Source organism: Zootoca vivipara, chromosome 3, assembly GCF_963506605.1.
Source record: "Zootoca vivipara chromosome 3, rZooViv1.1, whole genome shotgun sequence".
In the NCBI taxonomy this organism is placed as follows: Eukaryota; Metazoa; Chordata; class Lepidosauria; order Squamata; family Lacertidae; genus Zootoca; species Zootoca vivipara.
This window is the reverse complement of record NC_083278.1, coordinates 94687702-94702733: the sequence shown is the minus strand read 5'-3', so window position 1 is coordinate 94702733 and position 15032 is coordinate 94687702. Positions and strand designations below refer to the sequence as shown.

Here is a 15032-nt window from a genome sequence, read left to right as displayed (position 1 = left end):
GAGATAATTTTAATTCAGGCGTGGGGAACCTCCAGATGGTACTGAACTACAACTCCCATCAGCCTCGGCATGCCTGGTCAGGGATGATGGGAATTGTAGTTCAGGAGAATCTGGAGTCTCAAAGGTTCCCCATGCCTGATTTAAATGGGTTGTCTTCTATTGTTTATCCATTAATCCCGATAGAGAATGATAGATTTCTGGATGTGAACATCTTGGTGATGTATATTGGGGGGAGAAACCTCGTTATAGCTATACCTGAAGCCATAAAAAAGACCCAAGTTTGGAAGAGAGAGGGCAGGTAGCCCCACTTCCCATTCTTCAATTCCTGACCTGTCAAACTGTATAAATGATATGCTGAGGCAGATCATAGGCAGCTTTTTTTTAAAAAAATGCAATTTTCAAGGCACTCCTAACCACAGCATTTCGGGCCTAAATTTGACATCTCATAAGGGAACAAATGCAGGTGGCAGGTGGGGAGGGAGCTGCCTTAGCAGCCCATGATGAAGCAGAGCATCTACTCTGCTGTGGTGTTCAAGGCAGCTTCATTGCTGTCTTTCCCCAACCTGACCAAACTCAGAAGGCAGCAACTGGCTTTTTATCACTCTCATGGGTAGAAGTTTCCCCTCGCGTGAATTCGACTGCTGTCAAAGGGAGGCAAGCTTTCCTGCTGAATAAGCCCAAACTTTTGGTACCCACGTCAGCTGCCTGTTTGAATTGTCCAGCAGTGTGGAGCTTTTATTTGTAAGTGGTTCTATAGATATCTAAGTTAGCCCTGCACTAGTTAAAAGTCATCACCAAAGGCAGTGATGAGCCGGTAGGGGATTTTTCCATAAGACCTGCTACTGTATTGTCCTGTTGGCTAACTATTATTTTATCTTAAAATTCAATAAATAAACAATTAAACAATAGCCACCACCTTACAATATAGTTCTGGAAGGTATTTTTTTTCCAATTCCCTTCCTTTCCCATGCCTGCATCAACATATCCTAGCCGCACTGACGGGGATGTTCGTTCTCAAACTGTTTCCAAAGCTCCAGTGTTCACTAGCAGACAAATAATGTCGCTTATGTGTTTATTTTATTGGCTGGAGTTCTGCAGGCATAGATCTGTCATTCCACCCTATACATACTTAGCTGGGAGCAGGCCCCATCCAACACAACAAACCTTTCTCCTGAGCAGGAATGTGTAGGGTTGCGCTGAAAGGGATGGAGTTTTTTCCCCCAGGTCAAAACTTCCGCATTAAAGCCGAAACTATATTTCCCAATTTCGGGGGTGGGGAAAAAAACCTGGGGAAATTTTCAAATTTGGATGCCAAAATGAGAGAGAGAAAAAGAAACAGAAAGAAATTGACTTGCGATATATTCAAAAACCAGAAGGCTTCTGAGAATCTGATGTGGGGTGGGGAAAAAATTTCAGATCCAATCCAAATGTATTATTTTCTTAAGCAATCCTAGGCATAGCTGCCAAGTTATCCCTTTTTTAAAGGGATTTTCCCTTATGTTGAATAGGCTTCCTCGTGAGAAAAGGGAAAACTTGGCAGCTATGATCCTAGGGAGTCCTGCATGGTTAACATTGCCTTTGCTGCATCTCTCCCAAAGGACAAGTGATGCATTCGTAGATCTCCTAACTTATTTTCTCAAGTGGGTAAACAAAGCAAACACAAAAGAAGATAAAGATACAGGTACTGCTGTGTTTAAGCTAAATCAAGTCCTTCCCCCGCCCCCCTTTCCTTCTGATCGGAGTCCTGTTCTCGGCTCTTGTGCAGCTGCCGGGTATGCATGGTTAACCTCTGCTCAGCCATACACAGAAATCTTTTGTCCTAACATACAAAAAGCAAATCATTTGGCAAAGCTTGAGAGTATAATTAGATATAAGACTTCAGCTGGATTAATCTTTTAGGGCATGTCTTCTTCTTTCCCCCCCCTCCTTAAAAGAAAAAAAGAATCCCCCACAATTTTGAAGCCTTAAATAATATTTAGTTGAGGGGAATGACGCTGTTTTCTTTCTTTCCTTTTTAATCTAAGAAAGTTGATGATATTTTCATAATGGCTTTCAGTCGCTGGCCTACCAATCCTATGCATGTTCACATAGAAGAAGATATTTGGAGTTCACTGGGATTTGCTTTCCAGGAACTATGCTAGGATTGTGACTTTTAGTTCTATTAGGGTTTTTAAAAAAATAAAAATCACCCAGTCCCTACCATCAACGGTCTACCACAGGGTATATAGGGATTTCTTCAGATAAACTGAAATGGGCCATTTTATTGAAGGCCACATAAAATCTGCCCAGTCTTCAACAGAAATAAAGGATAAGCTGATCATCTGAAATTAGATAGTCCATTGCAGAATATAGCTGACCTAAGTAGGCTTAGCTTCACCTACCGGTACTTGGAAAGGAAGCTATTGTAAATGGATAACTGTCTTTACCCTTGTGATCATAGCAGTTACTGTCAACTGCCCAAGATGGTGGTGGGATCTGCTGAAAGTCTACACATGGTTTTCTTATATATACAAGGTTTTTAATATTTATTATTGCAGAATCATTTGCGTCAGCCAGAATCATTCTAAACGTATTTTGCTTCCAAATTTGTTTAAGTGAAAGCATTAACGGTCATGAAGAAAATGCTTTTACAATGTTTTGTCCTAGGCCAGGCATAGGCAAACTCCGACCCTCCAGATGTTTGGGACTACAGTTCCCATCATCCCTGAGCACTGGTCTTGTTAGCTAAGGATGATGGGAATTGTAGTCCCAAACATCTGGAAGAATGGAGTTTGCTTATGCCTAGGCAATTGATAGGTGGGATTGAGATCTTGTATCTGCAAACCCTTTCACAAGCCCCGCTCACCTAATGTTTCCTCCGCATTGTAGGATTTGGTCTGTGGAAGCTTTCAACGTTAGTGCACTGGCTAAGTGAACTTTGGATGGCAGTTAAGTGTCTTTTAATGTTATCCTTGGGTAGAGGGGTAGAGGGGTACGAACACTGAGCTGGGCTTATTCTGCATTAAGCCTCAAGGGATATGAAGGGAACTTGACTGGACTGGGAGACTGATTCAGTTTCTGATGTTAATTGTGGAGCTGGAATAGCAATGTTTAGAACGACCTTGCCCAACCTGGTGGTCGAGTGAACTGTGTATAGCCCATCACTGTTAACACAACACGTTTCCCTGCATTGCTAGTAACAGGGTCCCATTAATGGGAGTCATTCTGCTCTGGGAATCAGCCATACTAAAGGGAAAGAGCCATTGTAGGGAAGGAAGGGAACAGAACCTGTGTGGAAGGAGGGGCTTAGTGGAAAAGAAACCCAGAACACAAGGAGTGATGGATTCAGTTCCAGCCTCCTTCTGCTGGCTGTTGTAAAATTGTAAAGTGTAGATCATAAGCAAACATAGCAGGAGCCCATGAAATAGGTGTCAAAAATAAGCAACAAAATCAAAACTGTGAAAAATTAGCTAAAATGGGTGGGAGGCTCAGGCCCTTGGGCCAACTGTGGCCCTCCAGTCATCTCCGTTCGGCCCTTGAAAAAAAACCCAGGCCACACCCACAACCAGGCCACACCCCTTACACATATCCTCAAGTGGTTTTGCCTGGCTGGGATGTGTTGAGCTGTGATAATGCCTCTGGCTTGCCTGGATGGAGAAGTGTGTGAGGAAAACCCACCTTCTCTGCTGTGGGCATGCCCCATGGCAGCAGTGGTGTGTTCCCATGACAGAGGAAGCAGGGACATGGTTGCTGCGGGGGGCATGGCAGTGGCAGTGAGTGGTGCACCCCTCAGGCCCAGGTCTGCCGCCTGGGGTGGCTGCCCCACATCACCCCATGGGCCCTGCATGTGAGAATCTAGAAGCCTCTGTCTTTTCGATTGTAAGGTAAGATTGCATCCTTTGCCACACCTGCTTTTCTTTCTGGAAGGAAAGCTTCCCACCCATGGTCTAAGATACATAAACTATTAATATAGCATTCTGTGACCGAGCCTTGATGCAGTTCTCCTCATAGTTACTGAGGGTGTCTCTTTAATTTACTACTACCAGTTGCTTTCAGTGGCACTCTTCTGATATATGTAGCCCCTTAATTGCTTTCTTCATATTTCTGGAACTACTGTTGCATGTGATTTTTGTTTCGTTTTAATCTTTCCTCCTTTCCTATTATTATTATTATTATTATTATTATTATTATTATTATTATTATTATTATTATTATTATTATTCCTACGTTTGTATAGTGTTTCCAAGCATTCAGATCACTTCACATGTGTTTTCTAGTTACAATCCTCACAACAGCCCTGTAAATTAAGCCATTATAATTGTTCCCAAACCCGCAAAATGGGGGATGAGGCAGAGACTTGCCTAAACCCAACTAGCAAGATCACAGGCAGATGCAAATTGAGATCCTCCTGATTCATAGCTTCTCTTATCCACTGTGCTCTGGACAATCTTGACTAGGTTCTTTGCCCTTCTCACATTTCCATAGCTTGGAACTTTTGGAGAAATTGAGATCTTCAGACCCCCCTTCCCCATGTCACTGTTACAGCTCGGGGAGTTAATTTGTGAAATCAGGTTTTTACTTAAGTGATTGCATCTTTTTTTAGACATCAGAGAAAAAGTCCCATTCACATTATATATCTGGGGATATATCAGATTTGAATCTGAACAGAGTCTGCATGTAGGCAAGCTGTCCAAGCATAAGCTCTGGCCATACATGAAATTCTGTTTCTTCCACCCACCCCACCCATGTGCTCATATCCTCAGAGACTCCTTGACTACCCTGCTGCTATTCCAGTCCTAAAGATGTTACTCAAAATGTAGGAGACTTTGTGCACTTGGCTATGAAACTGCAAAGCTGTACAACAGGCCTTCATCATAATGCTCACCTGGGCCTGGATACCTTCCTCTTTTTGCTGCCTGCCTGGGTCTGCCAAAACCGGGCATTTGACACCCAACATGCAGCTGGTGGACCGTATTCAATATGGCAGGTCACCAACAGTGTAGGGTTGCTTGATGGCTGCTGCCTCTGTCAGCCTGATGGCCTCCATGCTTTATGTACTACAATTCCCATCAGCCCTGGCTAGCACATCCAATGGGAGGTTAGCAAAGTGTTTCTACTTTCTGTGGTCCCCAGTGGAAGATTCAGTTGGAGCTGCTTACATGGGACTCCCAGTTTCCTCTTGTCCAGGCGCTGATCTTCACCATGATCACAGGAATTGGCGCCACCCAGACCATTAATTGGGCCTCTATGTAAGAGACATGCCAATCAAACAAACATGTCCGAAGCAGCCCACAGCCCTTGTTCAGTAGAGCATCTTGTACACACACACACACAAACACACACCCTGACACCCTGTTGGTGCTGGCTGCAAGTAGATTTCACAAGCTATTGTATTTCCACTGGGGGCCACCACTACATCTAGAATTTGCGGCTCTTCGTATTTTCTCACAGCTGCCTGTTTGTCTGTGTTATCTGGAATCCATCCTAGGCAAAACCAAACCGGGGAGGGTGGGGGGGGGGAGGCATGTGAAGGTCTGTTTGTTCTCGACCAGGTTTTTTGTTTTTGTTCCTCTTTATTTCACATGGCTGAATATTCCTATATAAAGAATATTTCTTAAGAGCAGCCGTTCTTCTTCCCTTTGGAACAGAAAGCAACATCTGTTTCCTTGGAGAATCCATCCAGGATAAGAACACAAGCCTTGCAGATAACAGCCAAGTTCAGGTTTGGGTAGCGAGAGCCCTTCCTGGTATTTTTTGCTTTGTTTTTGCTTTAGTTCCCAAATACATCTCGCTGTTCCCGTAAAAGGCGTCTAACCATTATCCTCCTCGTTTGAGGGCGAAAGGAGAGAGTTAATGTTTGTATGCTGCATTAAACAAGATGAGAAGATGCACCTGCAGGCAGAGTTCCTGCCTTGTTCGCGAATGTATTGTATATCTTTGCAAACTAAATACGTTTAATCAAATATTTTTTCAAGTTTTTATTCAAATTGCAAAAGGAACAGACAGCCAATTGTTTTGCTGCCTGGTCTTCCTTGTCAGGCCACCCTCTTTGCATCTCAAGAAAAATAGCCTTGTGCAGCCTCGGGCCATTTGCATAGAGAATATTGAAACACAACATTAGATTGTGGGTTTTGTTTTGTTTTGTTTCTTCTTGTAATGCATGAAGATTATCTTCCCAGGTGAAGGCTGTAATCTTTTTTTTTCTCTTCAGAAGGGTAGTCTTCTATAAAATTCACAAGGAGGGGAAAAGCAAACTTTTTTTGAAGTAAGACAGACAGTTCTTGTCCAAGCTGTGCAAGGATGCAGTATGAACAAACAATGCTTTATGAATGACAGCATTTTGAGTTATTTTCTCTGGCCAAAATAAAAACACTTGCAGCAAATCCAAGCCGCTTCCTCCTCCTCCTCCTCCTCCTCCTCCTCCTCCTCCTCCTCCTCCTCTCTCTCTCTCTCTCTCTCTCTCTCTCTCTCTCTCTCTCTCTCTCTCTCACACACACACACACACACACACACACACACAGCTGTTTGATTAAACTGGGGGTAGCTTGAGTTCAACATGGTGTCACATTATTAATCCCCATAAATATATGCAGCACAATTTCTATTAATCTGGGGATATATGACTGAAAGCAGGAAAGGTGTGTTGAAATCACCAATCTGCCCATAAAATATATATTCTTTTCACTTAGCAGGTACCCTGGGTTATGGTACCGAAAAATCAAAACAACAACAAACAAACAAAACCACACAAGAGGCCGTAAGAGGATTTCAAAGAGGAAGGGATAAAAATAAAGGCATCTTCATATAACAATTCTGACAATGATGCTTCCAGACGTGATACAATCCATATGCCAGTCCCCTGTGCTCCCCCCCTCCCCACAAAAAAAAGTATCTCAAATCAAGAGCAACAATCCATATTGTATACCTACAAGGAAAACATGAGCTGGAAAACTACATATAACAATGCGTCTCTTCCTTTATCCTCTCTCCACTTCCTGCTCCTTACATCTCCTCTTCTGCTGTTGTGTTAAGCAGGGCTGCGTTGTGCTTTGTAAATAGATAACGCTCGGATTCTCACGTTGTTTGAACACTGTTTTAGGTTCAGCTGCAGTACACAGTTTCTCTGATCTTTTATGTTCCTGAGCAGATGTCTTTCATTAATTTATGGATTTATCATCTTTTCTTTTCTTGTTGCCCCCTCCCTCTCTTCTCTCTCTCTCTCTCTCTCTCTCTCTCTCTCTCTCTCTCTCTCTCTTACACCTGGCAGCTGGCTCAAGTTTCAGCAGTTATTGTCTATTTTGCATTACACATAGAACTGAATGTCATCTGTCTTCACAAAGCTATGGCAAAGAGTACCGAGGCAAGCCACATCAGCTGCTGGGGCAGAGCCTGTTTGCGTTTTTATTTGCCTCCTTCTCCTCCCCCTCCTCTTCTACCTCCCCCTCCCCTTTTACCTCCTTAATATTTATTTGTGCTCATTTTCTTTCCTGGCCTTGAATGGAGCTTAGCTCGTGTTCAGTACAGCTGTATGTTTACTGAATCTATTCCATCATGAGTCATTGTGCGTGTGTAAGTATCCTGGAAACAGCCAGTGCTTTCTTGGAAGAACAGTTGCTTTTCAACACAAGCACTTAAAAAGAAAATTAACCAATTGGTCAGCTCAGATTTAGCAAGGGGGTCATCTCACGACTGGCCCTTTGAGCGTTTTGTTGGCTCTTTTTTTAATAGTCGCTATTAGGGATGCTTTTTAGCAATAATCTAATCTGTTGGAAACAAAATAGAAATGGTGGATGAGGATTGTATTGAGAACGGCAGGCAAGGTTTAGGGGAACAGAAGAAAGGGGCTTCTGAAAATTTACGTTTGAAATAATCTAGCCATACGTGTAATCGGATATTTCTGCCTTGTAAGTACTGAGAAGGGGAGGTGGTCTTGTGAACATGTGTTGTGTTGCGTGTCTGAGTTCAAATACACCCTCCCAAGGCAGAATGAAGGGCACTACCTGATCTTGCGTAACTCATCGTCCCTCTGCCTAACCTACCTTACATGTTCGTTGTTGAGGATAAAATAGGGAGAGGACTGATGCCCCATTGTGAACTCCTTGGAAGAAGTGCAGCACACAAACCTAATAAAAAACAATAATGCAGTGAGCACGATTATAATTGGGGTCCTTTCCTAGCATTGCTTTTCTAAAATAGAATGAGAGCTTTGCATTTTCTTGTGTCACTTGTTTCAATGGGACTTGCCTGGGAGAAGTTCCCAAGAAATTTTGTGTCTTGGGTTAACTGCTTTGGAATTATCTATTACTTAGGGCTTTAATACAGGGTGTTTTTTTTTTAAAGTGTTGATATATTTGTGTGTGTGTATGTGTGTGTGTGTGTGTGTGTGTGTGTGTGTGTGTGTGTGTGTGTGTAGGCTTCCTCAGGACATAATGAAGCAGATTTCTATCGGAGAAGTTTTGACTTGTCTGAAACTCTTATTTGCTAAGCAATAGGTGACAGCTTGCTACTATTATTTCACTTATGCATTTTGACAGATGGCGGTTCCTAGCGCAATGCTCTTTTAGACTTCTCTATCAGTCTAATGGAGGTAGCTGTAGGTTCTTTCAACTCTTCTCTTGGCACAAGAAGTATGTCAGTCATAAATTATCTTCTTTGTAATCATTAAGCATCTGAAGCTAAAAAAAAAAAAAAATCTAGTTCAGCCAAGCATGTTGCAGTGCGTGTGACATAAAATTAAGAGCTTTAAACCACAACATTTTCTATATATCCTTTTAGAATTAAAACAAAGCTCTTTTTTGGCAACATCTTGTGTATTAAAATAATAATAAACCTCCCTCCATTCTTCCGCGCATCCAGGAGTAAATTTTTAAAATCTACTGTTAGATGCAAGGGCTCTATTTAAAAAGAGGCTTATTAAAAACAAAAACAAAAAACCATAAACCCTCCAAGAGCAGTAAATAATGTGTGTTGTATCACTGAACCTTGTGTGTCTTGTCTCTCCATTATGCTGTTAGGAGAAGGTGCTTCAGTTTCTAGATCACGTTGAACTTGTTTGACCTTTCTCTGCCATAACGCATGTTATATTTAATAAGTGACATTTGTGTGCATGTGTGTGTGGTGATTGTCTTTAAAGGAAACAGCCCTCCAAGAAGCTACTGGGAGCATTCTTAATTGACCTTGTGGGGACCACATTGATTTTGTCACGTGCATCTTCATTTCTGATAAATTATAAAGCCATTAATTTGCAGAGGAAATGGCAGGGCCAGCCTGCCGCACAGATGTGACCAAAACTGTCCTAGCAAACAGTACACAAAAGAGTGCCAAGAAGCCCCGGGAAGGAGGGGTGGCGGAAAAACCCGTCCCGAAAGCCTAGATTGTTATGGTTAGTTTCACATTCCCTTGGGAATGCTTTTGGTTATTTCTGTTTACAGGCCTGAAAAGTAATGATGTTTGAAGAATAAATAGGTATCCTTGCAGGGTAAGTGGCTATGGATCAATCGGCAATTCTCCACTTCTCAATATTTGCTGGCCCCAAACTCATTTCTGTGCACCTTTAAGCAAAGCTCTTATTTATTTCTAATTGGGAGAAGGGTTCTCTAAACATTTTGCGGCCTCCTGCCCCATTCTCGAGGAGCTAGAGCACCAAAGATGTTGGAAAACATGGTATATACCCAGCGAAAACATTTCTATTTTTACTCTTAGCATAATTTGATGAGAGTGATGTGCTACTCAGGAAAGAAGAATGCATAAAATGGTAACCGCAAAAAGGAAGAAGGGAATCTTCTTCCTGGAAACATGCACTGTGTGTTCGTTTCCTTAGCAACAGGTGAGCGCACACCTGACACACTTTTGCACCCACAAAATTTCCGCCACCATCTCCTAAGAAACAAATGAGGCCCACTTCAAGATTTCCATGGAAGTAAGTTCTGTTGTGTTCTACAAGAATGGTTCCCAAGAAAGCATATAGGTTTTCTCCAAGTGGTGTTGTGCCGCAACTCCACTTTTGACCCTTCTGAGGTGTGTTGCAACTTGAACGTTAATTTGTCCGTCAGTTCCAGGTACAACTCTTCTCCCCAAAGGTCTTATCAGTTTTCAAGCAAAGCGTTTTTCCTTAACTAATTTCATCCTACATGCAGGAAGGTCTGTCTCCCAACCACTTGAAAAAGGCCAAGCTCATGTTCTTTTATACCCGCTACCCAAGTTCCAACATGCTGAAAACGTACTTTTCAGATGTAAAGGTAGGAAAAAATCCTTTTATTCATTCATTTTTATTTCCTCTTGCTTTTGGTTGCATGTTTTAACCCCCTGAATGCTTTTTTTAATTTAAATTTGATTTCTCTAATAATATATTTTGGCAAACTGTTATTATTATTATTTTTGCTATTGTTATCATTTTGCTGCTAAGTCATTCTTAAGGTCTGTGTCTATGCTTTCCCTGTTCTGTTTATCTCTTTTACCCTGTGGACATTTTTTAAAAAGATCACAGTAAATTTGTAATTTTTTTAAGCACCATTGGACAGCACACTTTTGCATCTGTGAAATGTCTGCTGGTGGCATTAGCCTACTATACAAGAGCATTTTGAAAGTGCTCTTTTAATTGTTCCATTGCAGTCGGGTTCCTCCTATTCTGCTCAGATTAGTGCCCACTGTAGAGACCCATTTTTCCTTCCGTCAAAAAAGAAAAGCGGGGAGAAAAGAAATACTACATTGAAATTCTCCGTGCAGTAGCTGCTTAAAAACAAAAGTGATGATTGTCTCTTATTTACAACTTAATTTGTTGTTGATGCAGAGTACACTGAGCATAAGGAGGATGAATAAACTGACAGATTCAGGCCACATTATTCAAATGAGGATATGAAAGCTGTCGACGTACAGCTGCATCCTCCCCTCATTTTACAGAATATTAGGACCTCCTGGTTTTTTTGTGGGGTTTTTTTAAAGTAATTGTTCTTTCACATCAACTTGGTATTTTTGTGTTATAATCATCTACTTTTTTGGGGGGGGTGAGAGAGAAACAAGTTTGGGTTCCAATTATTATAATGATACACATGGTATCATTTTGTAAGCCTTTAAAAATAAACATCACATTAGTTTAAATTTGCCATGTTAAAATTATTCTCATCTTGCCTTTTCGCCTCCTCCCCCCCCAAATTCTACAAAAACTTTAGCCATTACCACCACCTCTCCTCCACATTTGCAAATTTGCCTTCTGTATTTCAGGGATGTTCTTAGACTGGCCTCCTGTGAAGCTGGCCTGCTGTTCACTTTTTAAAAAACAAAAGAAAAGAAAAAGAAAAAGCTGGTGTTTTGTAATTTGTTAACTACCTTTCACTTTTTTTCTTACTTTTTTTTAAAAAAGAAACTTACCTTTTTTGGTTAATTGGCTTCTATTTAATCAGTTTAAGAATTGGTGTGTGTTGAATTGCACACCCTTGCAATTACCTTCCTCCCATTGTTTGCAGCATTTTACTTCGAAATATTTGTGCTTTGTGGGCTGTTGTTAATGGGTTCTTCTTTGATTTTTCTTTTTGCATGGCATACATGTATACGTACATTCAACATATTCTGCCCTGCTAGAGTTTCGGGGGAAACTGGTTTTCTAGGCTTTTTCTTACTTCTGCTTTTTTAATTTAAAAAACTGCTTTGAAAACCTTTTTGACCAGAAAGTCAAGTAGGGTGTTGGCGAAGAAAACTGAATGTGTGTATTGCTGTTAACGACTGCTCTGTCATAGGCTTTTGCTATAATAATAATAATAATAATAATAATAATAATGCATCATCCATACAGTGCCTATGCCTGGTTAATAACCTGCCGTGACTTATCCAATGGGCCAAGGAACATGCTTCTGTGGCAGTGTTACCTGCAATGCAACAATGTAAAGGATTGCTCTGGAGATGTTGGAGCCATTGGTACAGCTTGACTGCAGTATGGCTCGAAGGAATCCTCCTAAAGGCTCTTTCTGATGTTCTCTCTGCTCCAGGGTTTCCCAAACGTGCGTCTCCAGCTGTTTTTGGACTACAACTCCCATCGTCCCTAGCTAGCAGGACCAGTAGTCAGGGGTGATGGGAATTGTAGTCCAAAAAGAGCTAGAGGTCCAAGTTTGGGAAGCCCTGCTTTGGCGGATGCCGATGTAGGCAGCCCTACCGAAAAGAAAAGAAAAAGTCTCGCTAGTATGTAGTGCCTGTTGTCTTTTTTCAGCATGTGACAGCCGAAGTCGGTCTTCTTGCGATGTTGCCAAGTGATATGAAATATTTTGATGTTATGCCACCTTATATTTATATAGCATCATTCATCCAGAAGAAGCCCAAAGTGCTTTACAAACAGCCAATATAGGGATCATTCACCCACCACTGAAAGGCAGCCACTTCCGTGGTGGAAGGCAACAGCCATTCGGGGTCAGCAACATCACACACCAGTAGATGTAAATATTAGATACATTCCTCTTTTCTTGGGGGAGCGGGGTTGGAGGGTGGGTTTCCACGTTTAATATTTTTGGAATGTTTTATTTCATGGTAACAGTTCGTGGGTAAAGTCAGCCTCTCCTTTAACCTGCTCTGTAAATTTGGTTGGGCTGAATGTGTGATTTGGGCTGGGTTAATGTTGATTTTAGGCAAGCTGTGAAGTAGACGCTTGTGGGGGTTGTGCACATAATTTTTTCTCTCTCTCTTTGCATTGAGCTCCTTTTTAAAAAAATTAAAAATGTCAGGAGATGGGAAAGGGTTATTTATCTCAAGAAAGGAGATTGATGTCTTCAGTCTTAGCCAGATAGAATACTGGTACAGTAGTCTGGTGGAATGAGACCAATAGGGTGTAAGAAGGCTGTACCCAACCTGGTTCCTTCCAGATGTTTAGGATTGCAATCCTTTCATTCCTGACTGTTGACCAGGTTGACTGGGTCTTTCTGATGAGTCCAGAACGTCTGGAGGGCACTAGGTTGAGGAAGGCTGGTGAAAAATATTGACCATTGGCCTTTCTCAGTCAGGCTTGTTCACGTTTACTAGCAACAAGACTATAAGCTCTTCACAGTCCTTCTGCCTGATGTTCTTCAAATGGCTATTTCAGGAATTGAACCTGGGGCATTCTGCGGGCTGGCCATTCAAAGGTGTCATGCACAGGTCAGGAAAATGTGGGTGGGAATGAGGAAGAGGCTTTCTGTGGGGAGGCCTGCAGGCTCCTTTTGAGTAGATCCTTTCCATGTGTATGAAGGTAGTTTTATTTATAAAAGAAGAGAGATGCCCTGTGATAATGGCATGCTTTGGGAGGCATGTTTATTTTCAGTGTCACCCATAAACTTGTGTCTGGACAGTTGACCCAACTTACTTTAAACCAGTTCTTTTATTTTTTTAAAAAAATTAGTGTATCCTCCATCTCAAGTCACCTTTTTATAGTATTTAATTACCCAAGCCATGCTAGGCAACAGTAATTCAAAATCAGTTTGGCTAAACTTTAGTGCCAAACTTTTAGTTGGTATTCAACTAACTCTTACTCCATGTGGTTCCAGTGCAAATTAATGAACGTGGCTATTAGCCTCAATAGATCTACTCTAAGACATAGTTGAACACCACCCTTTAAAAAAGAAAGCTTTAAAAAGATTGCAAAGAAACTTTAAAAACAAACAAACAAACAACCTCTCACAATTTTCACAAGTTCATGCCAGCAGATACAGAACAACATGGATGAATCACTACTTCAGCAAAACATTATAGACCACAATATGCCAGTCTGATATCCCTTCTGGAACAATAGGTTGGGGTTTTAGTCCCACTGAACTCCTTGGTGTAAATGATCAATAAATTGACCTCTTAAGAATTTGCTATGTACACAGGCTGATAGTTAAGACAGGTGAAAGAGAAACCCAATGCAACTTAATGCAGGAATTTAAATAATGCATTATAGCCAAAAAATCTAGACACAATTAGACTAACATGAGATACCCTGGTCCGCCTTAGCTGCGTGAGAATGTTGCCCATACTCTCAAAGACCAAAACCAGTGGGTTCAGGAGTGCCAACTTAGCCCCGTGACTGTGGGTGTCTGGGGCTGTGGGTGCCATGCCAGCGCTCATGGCCTTGGCACTGAAATTTGTGGGTGCTCGGGGACCCAGGGCCTCAGGGAGTTGGCACCTATGGTGGGTTTGATGGTGTAGCTATTCATGTTTCTAGATCAGAAAGAGGTATTGAAGAATTTTCTGGGTCAGATGCTTTTAGTGAATGTGAAGGAAGAACTTCATAATGTATGGTGGCAGAATAGGAACTCTTTCTGTTGTATTAGCAGTGCCTATAAAAAAAAACCCAAGGAACACTCTAACACTAATGCAATCAGGGAAGAAAGGATGGATGGAGCCCATCCTCCAGGGTCCTTCTTTCCACCACAACCCCATGTGCCCCATTAAAAATCCATTCCAAAAAATCAAGAGATCATTCAGAATGGCCTCCAGTGCAGCATGTGAATCTATAGTTGGAACAGAATCCCTGGAAAACACACAAGGACTCTTTGGAACCTAGCCCATGCACTGCAATCTACCCTAATACGTTGTACAATAAATATACAAAGTCCAGTTTGGCGCTCTGTGCTGGTCTTGTACTCAAGGGAGCTTACTTTTTTTCTCTAAAAAGCCAATTTAACCAATTTGAAAAGAATAAAATATTTTATAAGCCCCCAAAATCTTTCGTTTGTAAAGAAATTCAAACTGATTTGTCTGGATCAATCTGGCTTACTTAGTTTATTTTTTTCATTCTCTTATGCGTGAATCACTGTACCCAAATTTCACCCTTGATTTTTCTGCTGGTGATGATCCTGCTTTACTTAAGGAGCTGCCGTTAGTAAGGCTGAATAAGATGCAACCACCTTATAATTTTGTCCCTAAACTGGGGGAAAGGGGAAATCTCCCGAGTCGGTATTGTGGGAACGAAAAGGGATTCTCCTTGTATCATCTTCTTTCGCTCCACTTGATGCCGATTTTAATGTATAAGCTAATAATTCTAAGACTACTAAATACAACAGATTCAGTGTCATTTTAGCTTTGAAGAACAGGCGCTTCCAGGCTTTTCAACC

At 41.6% G+C, this 15032-nt stretch overlaps 1 protein-coding gene across 6 annotated transcripts in view; it reads left to right on the top strand.

The window, feature by feature from the left end:
* Positions 1 to 15032, top strand: part of PROX1 (prospero homeobox 1) — a 76741-nt gene that overhangs the window by 15165 nt on the left and 46544 nt on the right. For 5 of the 6 annotated variants that reach the window (XM_060273006.1, XM_060273005.1, XM_060273010.1 and 2 more), the window contains exons 3-4: positions 10112 to 10217; positions 12264 to 12401. In XM_060273006.1, coding sequence (XP_060128989.1) covers positions 10112 to 10217; positions 12264 to 12401 — 244 coding nt within the window. The remainder of the gene's footprint in view (positions 1 to 10111; positions 10218 to 12263; positions 12402 to 15032) is intronic. The other variant, XM_060273011.1, reaches the window with a different exon arrangement.